This window comes from Bubalus kerabau, chromosome 20, assembly GCF_029407905.1.
Source record: "Bubalus kerabau isolate K-KA32 ecotype Philippines breed swamp buffalo chromosome 20, PCC_UOA_SB_1v2, whole genome shotgun sequence".
In the NCBI taxonomy this organism is placed as follows: Eukaryota; Metazoa; Chordata; class Mammalia; order Artiodactyla; family Bovidae; genus Bubalus; species Bubalus kerabau.
Window position 1 is genome coordinate 38,643,222 of NC_073643.1, and position 16,413 is coordinate 38,659,634.

The 16,413-nt window shown below is 41.7% G+C and overlaps 1 protein-coding gene across 4 annotated transcripts in view; it reads left to right on the forward strand.

Annotated features, from left to right (window-relative positions):
• Positions 1-12,182, forward strand: part of ADAMTS9 (ADAM metallopeptidase with thrombospondin type 1 motif 9) — a 160,594-nt gene extending 148,412 nt beyond the window's left edge. For all 4 annotated transcript variants that reach the window (XM_055558400.1, XM_055558398.1, XM_055558401.1 and 1 more), the window contains 3 exons: positions 180-284; positions 9,828-9,922; positions 11,837-12,182. In XM_055558400.1, the coding sequence (XP_055414375.1) occupies positions 180-284; positions 9,828-9,917 (195 nt within the window). In that variant the 3' untranslated portion in view covers positions 9,918-9,922; positions 11,837-12,182. The remainder of the gene's footprint in view (positions 1-179; positions 285-9,827; positions 9,923-11,836) is intronic.
• The last annotated feature ends 4,231 nt before the right edge of the window (positions 12,183-16,413 follow it).

Consider the following 16,413-nt stretch of genomic DNA (forward strand, 5'->3'; position numbering starts at 1 on the left):
ATGATGCATGTAAAGTGCCTCGTTCAGAACCGCCCCCCACCACCACAAAGAACCCTCAGTCATTAGTTACCTTTCATAATGAATTCATATCTTTCTCCAGGTTACCTTTTTATTGTGTGGGACCTTTGCTCAGGATGTCACGTGGACTAAAAATCTTGCTCACTGGCCATTTATTCCAGGGTCGTTTTAGCATCAACCTTTACGGGACCGGTTTGTCTCTAACTGAATCTGCCAGATGGATCTCCCAAGGGAATTACGCCGTCTCTGACATCAAGAAGTCCCCGGTAAGGGTCCCTATGGCTTGGAGGATGAGTTCTGTTTTCTCCTCCTCTTTCCCTCCCTCTGAGGCTATGGTGCTAAAGGAACTTCCTCAAACCATTTTACAAAGTGTCAGGAAGAAAATTGAGGACATAAATGGAAGGTTGACGCGTGGACAGGTGAGTGGAGCAGTCTTGCTTACCCTTCTGATGAATTCTTCCCAGAGATGTGAACCTGAGTACCATGGGAGCAATTAGAAGGATGCCTAACCAGGAAGCCGAAAGCACTCACCAGCCTCTAAGGGTGTGTGTGGCTCAGATATCTTGCAATTAATTAACCAACATGCAATTAACCTATGCGAGCTTAGGGACAGTGATGTCTGTTTCAGAAGAAATGAAATAATACAAAAAGGGCTGGAAAAAGGAGTCATTCATCAGGAGGGTTTCTGGAGAATGAGAGAAAAACTCACAGGCTCTACAAGTCAGTTCGTGCTCTAAAATCTAGCTGTTCACGGTGGGATCACCCCAGAGCACCCGAATTACCTGGGAGCTTGTTGACAGTGAAGATTCTGGGGTCCCAGAGCTTCTGAGCAAGACCGACAGCTGAGCAAGCTCTCAGATGGACACTCTGAATCCGCTCTGGTCTGTGTATGTTGCTCAGCCTGGGGGTATGTTAGAGTCACTTGGGAAAGTTTAAGATGCATGTACCTGGGCCCCATCCGGATTCACTCAGGGAATCTATGACAGGGGCAGAATTTGAAATTCCCCAGGGGTGTCTAATGTCTAAGGTGGGGCAGGAAGCGCTGCCCTTTCCAGCCAAGAAGTTTCAAGGACGAGGACGAGGGGCAGGAGCTGACCCACAGGCAAATGGGAAACTTACAAGGTATGGCCTGTGGCCACAGTCCTGCCACAGCTGTGACCTCTGTCTCAGGGTCTCCTCAGAAAAGTAAGAAATGGAGAGAGAAGAAGAGGACTAGAAAGTGGGGTATTACTCCAAGGTGAGGTTGCCAACAAAATACAGGATGCCCAGTTAAATTTGAATTTCAAATAAGGAAGATTTTTTAATTTTTTTTTTTTTTTACTATAAGCATGTCTAAAACATTGTATGGGACATACTCTTTCTTTTAAAAGAATGTGTTTATCTGAAATTCACATCTGATTAAGCATCCGGTGTTTTTACTTGCTGCTGCTAAGTCGCTTCAGTCGTGTCCGACTCTGTGCGACCCCATAGACGGTAGCCCACCAGGCTCTCCCGTCCCTAGGATTCTCCAGGCAATAACACTGGAGTGGGTTGCCATTTCCTAAACCCTATCAAAATCCGAATATAAAGAAACAGCTCAATCAGCCTGCGTCCACCCAGGAAGAGAAGAAACATCAATTATAATGTTCCAGGACTATTTCAGAGGTTTTTTTTAGCTTCAAGGGTTAAATTTGTGTCTTTGAGGAAAAAAAAAACAACTTTTCTCTTTGAAAGTCAATTAACTCCTTCAATTCTGATTTATCTAAATAGCTATATTGATTGCTTATAATTTAATCATTAATTTTTTTGCTTGTACTGAAAGAAATAAAGAGAACTGAGAGAGAGCACACTTGGCTGTGCTTTACAGTGGGCCCAGAAATTATGTTCTTATGTTCTACTATATATTATGTTGCAGTGACCAAGAGAGACAAAAAAAAAAATGCATTGCCTCAAACGTGGTCATACTTAAGCCATGATTATGTAGAAAACCATATATGTAAACAGTGTTGAAACCTTAGTTTCAATTTTGTTCATGTGACTGCAGTGATCATCCAGAACCTAAAGGTAATTGCGGCCTGGAGCGCCACCTTGTGGCGACAGTGATCACTGCCCTGCCGAGACGGGCTGATTGTTCCCCCAGCCTTCTGGGGAGGTTCCGCCTGTGCTGAAGGGAATTGGTTTCACAATTGCTTGTCAGAAATTTTTTTTTAATCTTGGTGTTCCATGACAGCTCAGAGAGACAGCTCAAAATTAGTCTCAAGGGTCTGTCGAGCACTCCTTATTAATCCCCATGAGCCAGAACTAAGCAATCTGTAGCTCCTAGCAGCCCCCAGAAACGAGGCTTTGTGTGCCTGACCTGCTGTGTGGTCCACAAAGCAGCATCCTCTAGGAATGCTCCATGAAAATAGGCTTCCGCAGCCTAAGACACTTGGGGGGGAAATTGTACATTTTATTTCCTTCTGTAAGAGTCACAGTAACTAACCATGCATGTATTGGAGGTTGGAATAAAGTGTACAGGAAGGAAACCTGTGTGGTTCTATTGAACCCAGCATTTCCCTAAATCAGTGGTTCTCAAACTTGGGCCAGGACTTGCTAAAACACAGCCAGCCTGGGAAGGGGCCTGAAATGTACATTCCCAACAATTTCCCAGATGATGCTGATGCCCTGGTCTGGGACCACGTTTTGAAAACCACTGACCTAAGTTAAACCAATCACAGAGACTTCTCTTCAAAGTCAGACCCTAATTTCCCCGAATTACCATTGTTCCACACAACACACTTTGAAAAGCTGTGTCACATCCTGCTCCCACCTTGCCTTACCACTGTCTTGCTTCTGAGGGGCTGAAGCTGGTCTGCTCTATTTTGCACAGATCCTGGCCAGTCCTGATCGACTCCAAACAGCCTTGCTTTGATTCAGTCCTCTCATCTTCACGCTTCACTTTCTTTCACTTTTCTGCCGGGAGCACCAGAAGGAAAAACACAATGGAATCCTCCATTTTCTAAACCTGCTTGGTGATAAACTGTTTTTTCCCCAAGAAAAACTAAAGGAAAGCTCCAGTCATTCAGGGTAAAACTGCATTACCAGAACCACTTGTAGGATGGGCACACGGTCTCACCAACAGGAACAGACCTGGTGAAAATAAGTCTGTGTCAGGTTCATTACTGGCTGCCCGTATATGTGTAGTGGGAAGAATTCTATTTTTTTTTTTTTTTTTTACTGATAAGGATTTTTGTTATTGAAATAACCTTTGTTACTGAAAGCGCCTGTGTTTACTGGACAGTTTACATGCATTCAGTTCCATTCCTCCAGGTTACTCATTGAATTCTTGGGGGAGCACTGAAATCAAAGCCCACAGAAGCCACAGAGTATAGAGGCTAAGCCTCCAGGCCCTTAAGTCAGATCGCCTGCCATGCTTTTTTACCAGCTCTGCCATTGTGGCAAGTTATTTAACTTCTCAGGGGCCTCAGTTTCTTCATCTATAAAATGGGTATCATGGTGGTCTTACCCAGTTGGGTTCTTGTGGAGCAAAAATGAAATAGGGAGATAAAGCTGTTTGCATGTCACTGGACAGGCAGCAGGGGCACAGTAAATGTTGCCTATTAATTTTATCACATTTTCATAGGCCTAAGGCTTGCCATAAGGTTGCAGAATTGGTCACGGTGGTGAAAGATGCAAGCTTGCTTGTGATGGGAGGATGGGATTGCAGCCTGAGCAGAGGTTGAGCCTGGACCTGGCTGGTACCCACCACACCATGTGGATTTTGTCCACACGGGCCCTTCCTCACCCAGGACTGAGGCATATGGGGTACCTCCTGGGTCCAGGCATGGGCTTCTAGACAAATGCTTTGACTGTACCAAGTTTCTGCTCTGTGGGTGAGGGGCAGCCAGACAGAAAGGGGGGAACTTGGCCCACCTGTAAGATTGGAGAGAAAAGGTTGTCATTCTAAGCTCCTTTGCCAGTGACATTCTGTGCTTCCCCAACTCATGAGCGCACTCAGGATGTGAGAAGATCCTCAGCCCCCATCTGGGAGAGTCCCCCCTGCCAGCACTCCCCCTACCCCAAAAGATGCCCATTCTCAGGGCTACTATCTCACCTTCCGTCCTGGAGGAGGTTCCAGAATGGTCCTCAGAGCCAGGCACAGTGAAGGCAGGTTCCTGTAAGCAGGGTGGGAGTGGTGTCCGTGGGTCTCTGTGCTGCTTTGTGTTTCTAGGGGATGGGACAGGGTCTGAGAGGAGCTGGGAGCCTGTGTTTCTGAAGGCTGGGTGCCTGGCCCTGAGGCCTAACCATCACTGTTTTTCTGAGAGAAGGGCTCTAAATCCAAGAATTACTTTGAAATTAAAAATTAAAGTTGTATTACTGTATGGGAGATGGACTCAGTTCCTGTTTGTTTTTTTTTTTTAATCTTTCAGTTCATTTACAATCAATGGAGTTTAAGTAGCATGAGATAAATGTGTGTGTGTGTAGCAAGCAAAGAATCAGTTCTTTTTTATCTACTATAAGCTGTGTCCTAACCCAAAATTCATTTGTGAAAATTCAATTATCCACCAAGTATAAAAATCATACATTTACTACAGACAAGTGGAGTGAAACTACCTTTTATATATGTGTACATTTTATTCTGTATGATCCCATAGAAGTTAGATATTTATACATTGTGTGTGTGTACATTTGTGTATGTGTGATTAGGACTTTATTTGGGAAAAAAACAAATACTGTTGTTTTTTTTAACGGGCAGTTTCACTCCCAGCAGCTCCAGAGAAATGTAAATAAGCACACTTTAATCAAAGATGTGTTGGCTTTCCTAAATTACGCGAATCAACCTCCCTTGGTTATACTGACTGAAGAAAGCAGAGAAAAGAGTGAAAAGTATGAACTATAAACTGTTCTTAATGGAACACAGAGTCGCTCATTTTAATTATATGTAATAGCTCAAACTCTGCTAACAAAATATTTGTTGAAAAGAGAATTTTAGAGGACCTGCTTTAATGGAGAAATAAAAATGATTTACAGTTAATGTTTCATTGTATGAGAGTGGGTACTTCAAAAGTGCTGGAAAACATACCTTTTTCTCTGAAATAGTTACTGTTTCCATGACAATCATGTTTATGCTATTTATTTTCTCAGTACATATATTTTTTATTCTGTACTAGAAATAAGTGTTAGTTCAACCTTTACCTAAATGACATTAATAGAGTCCTAGTTAATGAAGTAACATGAACATTGCAGAGCGAGTATCAACAATTTTATAATTACCCAGACTATTCCTTATCTCCATGAGAACAGGCCGTGATGGAAATTCACACATTAAAAAGCACCATTATGACAATGATCACTAATAATTGAGCATGTACATTAGGCCAAGTGCTATTCTGGGCACTTGATATGCTTTCTTTCATTTGCAGCAAACCTATGAGTGGAGACGTATTATCCCCATTTTACAGATACACCAGAAAACTGAGGTTTAAAAAGGTTATTTAAAGATATGATGCAAGTCTGAGACAATCTGATCTCTGCTGCTGGGGAAGGAAGAGTTTGGGTGAAAAAAAAGCTTTAATGAGACAGAAGGCATTTCTACTATGTCAGCATCCTTAAGGCCACCAGACCTATATACTTCAGCCTAGGGGAAAAGTTCCTGGCTAGAGAGCCAGTTGATCTGGCATCAGATCTAGTTGATGATGTCAGACTAGCTCCAGAACTAACATGGGCCCCTAAAACCAAGATCCACTGGGGTGATAGAGCTCAGTCTTCCAACTTATTCTTGTGCATGCATGCTCAGTCACTCAGTCATGTTTGACTCTTCATGACTCCTTGGACTGTAGCCTGCCAGGCTTCTCTGGCCTTGGGATTTTTCAGGAAAGAATACTGGAGTGGGTTGCCACTTCATCCTCCGGAGGATCTTCCTGACTAAGGGATCCAGCCCACATCTCCTGCGTTACAGGCCCATTCTTTACCACTGAGCCATCAGGGAAGCCCTCCAAGTTAATCTCACTCATAATCAAAAGCATGCAAATTTTTAAAAGAGTGAAACTTATATATTTTTTTTTCTTCAAAATTTCTTCAAAACTTTTTCAGCTATTTTTCTTTTTTTAATGAGATTATCCATTGTTTTCAAAAGACTTCCATATTGGGCCATATGAATCAAATATGGCCCAAAGAAATTCTGAAATGTGCACACATGTAAGATTCACACCAGCATTAGTCCCAGTGGAGAAAAACATGTTAGTTGCCAAACCTTGTGCAGGAGTCAGGGGTGGAGGGTGGCTCATATGACATGGTAATTTACAAACTGGGATATGATGCCACAGTTAAATAAGGGGTTTTTCATAGCATGGGGAAGGATTAAGGGGGCTGAGTAGCAGGGCCATTTGAATTGCAGCTCACAGAGAAGAGCGTACTTGTTCAGCCTTCTTGGATTCATTCAACAAATGTGTGTTTAGACCACTGCTAGGTTCTGGGGACCCTAGTATTCTAACAAGGCACTGGCCTTGCCATCATGGGACTTACATTCCAGGGGGGGAAGACAGACATAAAGAGAGAACTACCCCATTTTATAGGGTGCTGTGCAGCTGCTAACTTGGTCAGAACGATTTCTCAGAGGAAGTGGCTTCTGGGCTGAGTTCTGAAGAATTTACCAGACAAAAGCTGGTAAATGCACACAGAGTCCAGTTCACACAGAGAGGGAAAGGGCAGAGAGTTCCAGCTAGAGGAGCCGCACGTGCAAAGGCCCTGTGTTAAGAGGCATGTTAGAGGAGCAACCCAAAGAAATGCAGAGGACAAGAACAGAGCAAGAAAAATCCAGACAGGTAGGACTGTACAAGGCTAGAGACCAGGGTTCAGCAAACCTTTTCTGTAAAGAGCCAGATAGTAAATATTTTAGATTTTGCCATCCAGGAGGTGAAAATCATGGATATTACATATATATTTATATGACAAGAATGAAAACAAATTTACACAAAAAATTTAATGATTAAATTCAAAGCAGAATAATAATTGAGTGTATATTTTTGTTATCCAGAATCTACCAAGGAAATGAATGAAATATTGAGAAAGGATAACATTTTATTTAATCAGTGTTCTCTGTTACCAAAATTGCTTCGAAGTGTTATTTTTGTTAATGCTGATCTGAAATGAGATGTTCTGCACTTCGTCTTTATGAATGTCTATTTTCAGAGATAGGTATTGCCAAACACTACTCTCGTCTACAACCACATCACTTTAATTGAGCATTTTCATGCCTTGGCAGCTGTTGGTGGAATTCCGTTAGATTTTACACTTGGTATTTGCCTTTCTGCACATCATTACATTACAGATGAATCACTTGTACTTGAAGGTGAGATGGAAGCTCTCTTCAGTTACCTCATTAGATGGATTTTGAAATACGAAAATTTCCTTTGCACTTACATCCATGTCCAAAAAGTGCTGCTGAAACTGTAGTTCACTCTCACAAAGTATATCCACTATAAATGTATGTGGAATAGCAATAAAGCTTCTCATTTTTAACATTTGACAGATTTCCCAATATGTGTACATAAGCACGTGTACAAAGTGTACAAAGCACCTTGTACACATCCCAAGTGTACAAAGCACCTTAACATGATTTATGATTCAAACAATGTTAGTTGTTATTGAAATGACTTTACCACAGTATAACTTTAGCCTGTAAGTGCAGTTTTTGCCTTGTAATTTTAGCTTCAGTTCATTAAGAAACATTATCAAGCCAGAAGCAAAAGATAGTGTCCAAAACCATTAATTTTGTTCAATGACAGTGATTGAGAACAGTTCTTCTCGTTCAGAAAATTTATTTATCCTGTCCCTGAGCTCAAAATTCATGATAAAACTACCACTCCTAAGTCATCCAACTGCTGTATGTTAGGATAAGTCAGAGTATTCAACTTCTCATCCTGATACCCAAATTCCCAAAACTGATGAAGATTAAGTCTATGATAGAAAAAGAAGTTCATTATTAGCACCACGGGTTCCATGACACTAGATAGGGTCTTGTATTTTCCACAGTGAATAATCACAGGCTTTAAACGTCTTACATTTTCGCAAGCTTTGTAAATCGGTCCAAATAAAGCTTTTTCTTCTCCACAGATGGATCTTACCATTATTAGTTGTCAACACATCTTAGCAGATTCCTCTTCAGTTTTTCTGACTAGTGTTTTCTCTATCTCTTTGACATACTGTCGCCCATACTTCTTCCACACAGAGCGTTCATAGAGACTAATTATTTGGTTCCTTCACAACTCAGCATGGTTTCCTCAAACAACTGAAAGAGTATCAGTAAAATCTATCTTCTCATCAAAAACCGCAGGAAACCATTCCAATTTGCTTCGTTTTTAAATTGTTTATTGATGTGGCTCCCAAATGTCATTAAATTTTGGAGCAACTGGTCTTGCCAAAAGGATAACAGTGTTCAACAAATTGATTTTCTCTGGACATATGTCTTCTGCTGTTCCAGTTAAACAAGGTTTCATGAACTCACCACCTAGTAGACTTTTCTTTATGTCGCTAACAAACACGCCACTTGGACGCTTACATCTTTTCATCTTTTATCCTTACTCACTTTGATTTCTTATTTTTGTGAAGAATTACACTATGATGAGATATTCTAAGTTTTCCAAATTCCTGAGCATTGCTTGCCTGAGAGTTGGGAATACCATGCACATGCTAAGTGTGGTGATATTGGTGCATAGCGTCTTCTTTTGGCACAACTTCTGTGTCGTGTGCATCCCCGTTGGCTCAGTGGCAAAGAATCCACCTGCAGTGCGGGAGACGCAGGAGGCACAGGTTTGATCCCTGGGTCTGGTAAGATCCCCTAGAGGAGGAAGTGGCAACCCACTCCAGTATTCTTGCTGGGAAAATCCTGTGGACAGAGGAGCCTGGTGGGCTACAGTCCATGGGGTTGCAAAGAGTTGGACATGACTGAGCACGCACGTACACGGTGTCATTGCATGATGAATGCAGTGCTTTGCCATGTAAATGTGACAATAGAAGAATCCATCCTACTGTACCTTAAAAGTACAATAAAGTCTACTTTTTGTGTCTTTTCTTATTTTGACATACACTGGTTATTAAAAAAAAAAGAAAATGTTATAATACTGCAATAGGCATGGCCCTCAAAACAGGTTACAGTGTTTCACTGTGACTTGTGTGCAGAGTAGCCCTGTGAGGCTGTGAGACCAACCACTCACCCTGCTGTTGTAACAAGAAAGCAGCCAGGACATGAGGAAAGTGAATGGATGTGGCTGTATTCTGATAAAACTTTATTGATGGGCCCTGAAATTTGAATTTTATGTGTTTTCTACCTGTCAAGAAATAGTATTCTCGGTTTGCTGCTTCCCAACCATTTAAAAATATAAACACTCTTCTTGACACTGGTAGCTATGTCAATAATCAGGTGAAAAGCAAAGCAGTTCTTTTGAGTGGTTTCCTTTGGTTCTTGATGAGTAGATAGATTTCTACTGAGACTCTTCAGCTGGGTGTTTGAGGAGAGACCATGCTGAGTGTGAAGGGACTAAAGATTAGTCTCCATGAATGGTCTGTGTGGAAGAAGTGCAGGTAAGGATGTTTCAAAGAGGGTGGGAAAGCACCAGGGCCAAAAGACTGAAGTGCACTCTGTGAAGATGCAGGCCGTACGAACACAGGGGAGACGCAGGCCATTGCTTCTCAGCCCCTGCTTTAGACCATGGAGAGGATGTTGGTCCCCACTTCTGCTGAGAAGTCCTACCTGCTGTACATACCGGAATGAGTCCCACCAAAGCCAGTTCAAGCCCTGGAACCATAGTAGCCAAGCAGGTGGACTAAGATGATGCATCTTTTTTTTGCAGGATGGTACCCGGGTTGTTGGGAAGTGCGGTGGTTACTGTGGAAAATGTGCTCCGTCCTCTGGCACTGGCCTGGAGATTCGAGTTTTATAGTTAAGGTAAGTGTCTCTGTCCCTCTCTCTCTCACACTCTCTCTCTTGCCCTCTGGCTCTCTCTCATTCTTTCTGCAGTCTAATGACTAGCAAATGTAGGTGGGTCACTTGCCCCCAGACAGGGGAAGCTGACCCAGTGCTTTTCAGCCTTGTGTCTCCTGCCCATCTGTTCTCGCACGCCTGTGGCCGCCTGCTCTCCACCTTGGATGTGCGGTCCCCAGACATCCTGCACCAGGTTCCTCTGCAGTGCTTATTAAAAACGCTGCTCCCTGGGCTCCATCTCTAGAGGTCCTGCAACGTTGAGTGAAGGTGGATCTAGGAATCTGTATTTTTAATGCAGGAAATTCTAATGCAGAAGATTCACAGATCAGCCTTTGAGAAATACTGCCAAGGGTATTACAAGAGTAATATTAATGACAGTCGTTGACCACTGACCGTGTGTCAGGCACCATGCTGGGTAGGCATTATTTCCATGCATCCTCACAGGGAAGCCACAGTCTGGGGCTGTTACCCCCATTCTACAGACAGAAGCTGAGATCCATAACAGTTAAGCGGCTGGCTTAAGTTCACCATGGATTTCCTTGGCAGAACCCAGGAGGGTTCTACCCACAGCCAGTGCTCTCAGTTAATGTACTCTTCTGTACTCTTCTGCACACTTGTAACTCACGATGTGATCCAAGGACCAGCCTGATCTGTATCACATGGGAGCTTATTAGAAATGCAGGATCTCTGGCCTCATTCCAAATCTTCAAAGTCAAAATCTGCATTTTAACAAATGCGCAGGAGAGTTTCCCTGTTAAAAGTTTGACAGTTCCTGTCGTGACTACATTATGCTGGCAAGCGCTCCCTCTGCTGAGCAGAGAAGTGAACTGATCACTCTCTTTTCTCATTTCATTGCCTTTCGTGTGTAAGAGATGAGCTCAGCCAACTCAGGCGACCCTCCTATGTCTTCCCTCAAGCTTCCAGCAGCCCATTATCCTTTTTAGGCTCTTCAAGATCCTGGCAAAGGAGTATATAGCTGACACTTGTTTATCAGTTTCAGTGTTTAATCATCTATATTAAAAATGATGAACTTAAGGTAGAAATACTTCCACTGCAAGAAGCAACAGGGGAAAAAAAAAAAAGGAAAATGAAAACAAACTTACTGTCTTAAGTAACTGAGATGTCTAAGCAGTGGTCTGTCTCCAGGCGTGGTTGGATCCTGAGGCTCAGAGTCATCGGGGCTCTTTCTTTCTCCATCCACCAGCAATGCTTGCCTCTTGAGTGACTTCATTCTCGGGCAGATCATCTCCTCCACACCATGGTCCCTGGCAGTTCTAGGTTTACATCATCTTTACATCTCATGGCCCTTAGTAAATGCTCACCTCTGACATCTGTTTTGCACAAGAACTCTGGCTCTGATTTGTCACATGGCCATTTCTGAACCAGTCACAATATCCAGGAGACTGGGATCATGTACCCACCTAGAGTCAGGTGACTGACAGCTTCATTTGGAAGAGGGATGGTTGCCAAAGGACCAGAAAGAGTTTGTTATCAGAAAAGAGGAGATGGAATAAAGGAAGGTGCAGTCAGGGGATCTCCATTTGATTTGTATTATGTATATTTTATATCTAATAAAGCGTATTTTATACATATCTTATGAGTAGTAACATTTGAATGAGCATATACACATAATATTTACATGTCTGTACCAAAGGGCTAGAAGGAAATACACCAGTATGTGAAGAACATTATCTCAGGCTGGGGGAATCACAGGCTGGTGGCTTTTTATTTTATTCTTATATATCCTTGAAATTTCCAGTTTCTTGTAGCAAGCATTAATTTAAGTTCTATATGTAAAAATTTCTGGCTTACCTGTTCTTGACTTATGTCATTTGAGACAGAAGATTTACATTTCCTGGTTGGTTCCTTTGCTTTCAGGTGCTCAGAAGAGGAAGCCATTATGGGATGGATGAAGGATAGTGATGAAATACCTCCACCTTAAAATTTGTGTGTGTGTGTGTGTGTGTGTGTATGAGAATTTGTGTGCCTGTGTGTGTACATATGCATATATATATACTTATATACACATACATATGTATATATGTGTGTGTGTATATAAAAGTGGAATAACCTAATGATGTAAAGTTTAATATTTATGTTTGAAATTATTTATTGTGATGTAATATTTTTGTACGTAAAATGATTCTATTATGACTGCCTTTCACATTATTTCGTCCCCTGCAGTCAGACCACTGCATTTTACGTACTCTACATTATATGTAGTTCTATGACAAAAGTGATCCTTTATTATCACGGTACACTATTGTTTACTTTCTATCTGTAAATGTTTTATGTTACTTTTTTTTAATTGTAATTTTTTATAAGAAACAACTTAGCTACCATCAAGGTGCTACGAGAGTTGTATGAGGATATGGTTGGCATTTCTAGGAATGTGTCATTAGCCAATTGGTAATTTAGTGATGTCACAGATTGTACCAGCTATTAATTATGTTAAGTATCTATTCAGTTTCTTGTGATCTCTGGGAAAAAAAAATTGCTGCCTTGGTGCTAATATTGTGTGTATTTAAGTGATAATCAGGCTCAGAACTGTAAACACTTTTAATAGAAGGGAGAAGCTGAAGGACAACTTTCAATGGACCGAGTCACTTGAATAAAATAAGACCAATTGTTTACCCTTGTTTTTAGACATGGCTTCTTGGGAAGAGAATGGGACTTTGTTCTTGTTGTTATTCTTATCAGTACTTTGCTTCAGTTAATGGTGCCTTCGTCCCTCTGGTTAAAGAGAGGGTCCTTCAAGCAGCTTCATTACAGAGTGACATTGAGCCAATGAGAGCCGCTCAGCGTTTTGCCAAGATACTCTGAAATGGTGTCTATGTCAACAATTGCGACAGGATGCATGGGGGGGTGGTGAACTTCAGCCCCCCAGCACACCTGGAGAAATCCAGAACCGGAATCCTAGTCATCAGGATTGCATTTTGCATGAAAACTTTGGCTGGTGACTTAGCCCCTTTGAGCCATGAACTTTAAACCCTGTCAGTGTCCATGGCTGCTGCGGTAATCGGCATTCAGGAATAAAATGAACTATGGAGTACAAGATGCCTGAGTCTTTCTTATCTTTGGATCCATTCATCCGTGGAAGTCCTGTTTGTTACTTCTTTCCAAAATGGAACTGCCAAAGCCATGGTCTTTCTGCCCTTTAAGCCTGATGGAAGAAGAGTCGTCACCCGTCAGACACTTGATTTGAGAAACCTTCCCACTTCAAAAGCCAAAGAGATTAGGAGAAACCTGTTAGTATTCTCCAAACCCACACAAACTTCAGAGTGCTCCAGGAAGTTATATTCAGTGTATGAATAAGTGTTATTCTCCTTTATTAATACATTGTGAAAATATACTGCGAATAAATACCATGACCACATCCAAACATTTGTGTTTCACGTGATTTCTGGACACTTGATTCAAGATGGGATGAACATGCCTCTAGTTTTGTTTTATTTTTTCTAGTTTTTAAGATTACCATATTGAGAAGAAATACAGGCTTTCTTAATCGCATTGATTGCATTTGCCATTCTGGAGACAGATAAAGAATGGGGACTGTCTCAAGGTTTGTCTTTTCACCACTTAAATCAGTTAGTGGAAGTGGTTATTCTGAAAATCAGACAAAGAAACCTCTTGTCTGTGCAATGGGGAAACAAGTAACCAAACAGAACAGAAGATTTAAGTGAGATTTGGGGGCTTAATTGTTAATATCATGTAACAATATTTCTATTCTAGAGATTGATTCCTGGAAAATGAGAGCTTTCCAAAGAGATCTAAAGAACAGCTAATAGTAAGTGAACATCCCTGTATGCAGGAGCCTTTACTAGATTGTTTTAGTTTGTTCTTGAGCACGTAATAGACTTAGCATCATTTTTTGGAAAAGCAGACAGAGCCTTTGAGATGCAGATGGGCCCACATTCACATACAGTGAGTAAGTGACAGTCTCAGAGAGAACTTTGGCTCTGATTGGGTTGCATGGCCACTTCTGAACTAGTGACATCATCAAGAGGGCTGGGATTATGTGCCCTCCTAGAGGCAGGTGATCAACAACTTCAGTTGAAAGACCAGCTATCCCAGAAAAGAAAGGCTGTGCTATCAGAAAAGGGTAGATGGCATGAAGACAGGCAAAAGCAACACATCTCCACTCAAGATTACGTGTGTGTGTGTGTGTGTGTTTGCATGCACATGTACGTGTACATGTATAAAATCTCCAGATCCCATAGCTTGCACCATAGTTTCATAGTTTCTTGTCAGCCCACAGCTTCATCTGAGACCTGGGTTCCAGTCTTTTGTCTGACATGTACTGACTATGTGATCCTAAACCCCAGTTTCCTCATCTGTAAAATGAGGCTGTTGACATGCCTCCTGTCACATGGGATTGTGTTGTATGAAGATGCTTTAGCCCTGCACTAGAGGTAGCAAAGTAGCAGTACTGCAAATGGGCATCAGTATATCTAAGCTGACAATGTGGAAGGCATGGGTTCTGTATCAGTTAGGAGTTGTGTTCAGCTTCTAATTACAGAGACCTGACTGCAATGGCTTACACATTAAAAAGTATATTTCACCATTATGTAGGAGAAACCTAAAGATAGGCAATTCAAGGCTGGTATTGTAGCTCCACAAAATCATCAGAGATGTCATTTCTTTATCTCCTTTCCTCAGTCTTCCATATTTCCATGTGGCTGCCAGAGCTCCAGCAATCACTCCCAAATTCCAAGCAACAAAAATAAAAGAGTGAGGGAAATGGTAAAAAGTAGCCTAGTCCCAGCTTTCCGTTTTCTGAAAGGGGTTTTCCAGAAACATCACCCAACAAATTCCACTTGTATCTTCTCAGCCAGAATTGAGCCCTGTTCTTGAACCTAAGCTGCAGAAGCAGTAGAGAATTAGGGTTATTTCTCAGGCTGTGTTGCCAGACTAAATGAAATGAGGAATCTGTTCCTAGAAGGCAAAATGGATTTGACACAAATAACTATTAATAGAAGTCTCTGCGACGGGATCAACTACAGAGACAAGAGGAACAGTTTGGAAGCAATTATTGCAAAGTAAGCCAGTGATAACAGGATCTGGGTTAGAATGGTGACCGTTGTAATGGTGGAAAATTTTGGAGTGATAAAGGTGATAAAATGCACAGGAACTGACCATGGGTAGATTCAGGGTGGACTGTGGAGGAGAAGACACTGGTAGGATTCAAAGATGAGGTTTCATTTGCCTGCAAATGCATACAGCCAGAGTGATAGAAAGGTGAATGGTTGGATGAGTGAATGGGCAGACATAATCTATATAGAATGTGTTAATTCTTTACATTTTTATAGCACTGCACAGATTAAATATTGTCTTTCTGTTCTACTCATTATTTACCCGAATACTGTTCATAGCACATCTACTAATTTCCAGTCATTGTTCTAGGCACTAGGGATGCAGCAGTGTCCAGCTGACCCTTGAACAACACAAACATTAACTGCCCAGGTCCACGCACATGTGGGTTTTTTTCAATAGTAAATGCTATAGTACTACATGGTCTGTTATTGGTTGAATCTACAGATATGAAAGGACTATGAATACAGAGAACTGACTATAAGTTTTTATTGGATTAACCACCACGTTGCTCAAGGGTCAGCTTTATTATTTAGAATACAGGCTAAGAGGCTGTGCCAGTCCCCTGGGGCCGCCATAACAGCACATCACAGACTGGGTATTCTAAACAACAAAGATGTGTTCTCTGGCAGTTCTGAAGGTCAGAGTCCAGCATCAAGGTGCCATCAGGGTTGGTTTCTGGTGAGGCCTGTCTTCCTGGCTTGCAGACAGCTGTCTTCTCACTGTGTCTTCAGATGGCCTTTCCTTGGTGTGAGCACTGAGGACAGGAGAGCGATCTGGTGTCTACCTCACTTCTTATAAGAATACTAGTCCTACAGGACAGAGCCCTTCCTCCTGACCTCATTTAATCCTTACAATCCATATCTCCAAGTTCAATCGCTGTTGGGGTCTGGGCTTCAACATATGAATTTTGGAAAGACACAATTCATTTTATCACAGAGATGTGACAGAGAGACCCCAGAATAAGACGGGCTTTTATTTTTCTCTTGTTCACCACACAGAGGTCAGCAGACAGCTGGACCTGGTCAGCGACTCTATTCTGTATGTCACAGAGGACTTGGGCTCTTTCTGGTCTGTGGCTTGGCCTTTCTCAAGGTGGTGTCCTTATACAGCTTATCCTCACTATGTCTGTCCAACCCGTGAGAAGAGGGCAATAATTTTAAGGCAGTACATGAAAATTAAAGAACCACTTTTCTTAAACTTTTTATTTTATACCAAAGTGTGGTTAATTTACAATGTTGTCTAAGTTTCAAGTTTATAACAAAGTGTTTTAGTTATGCATACACATGGATCTATTCTTTAAAGATTCTTTTCCCGTATAGGTTATTACAGAGTGTTCAGTAGAGTTCCCTGTTCTATACAGT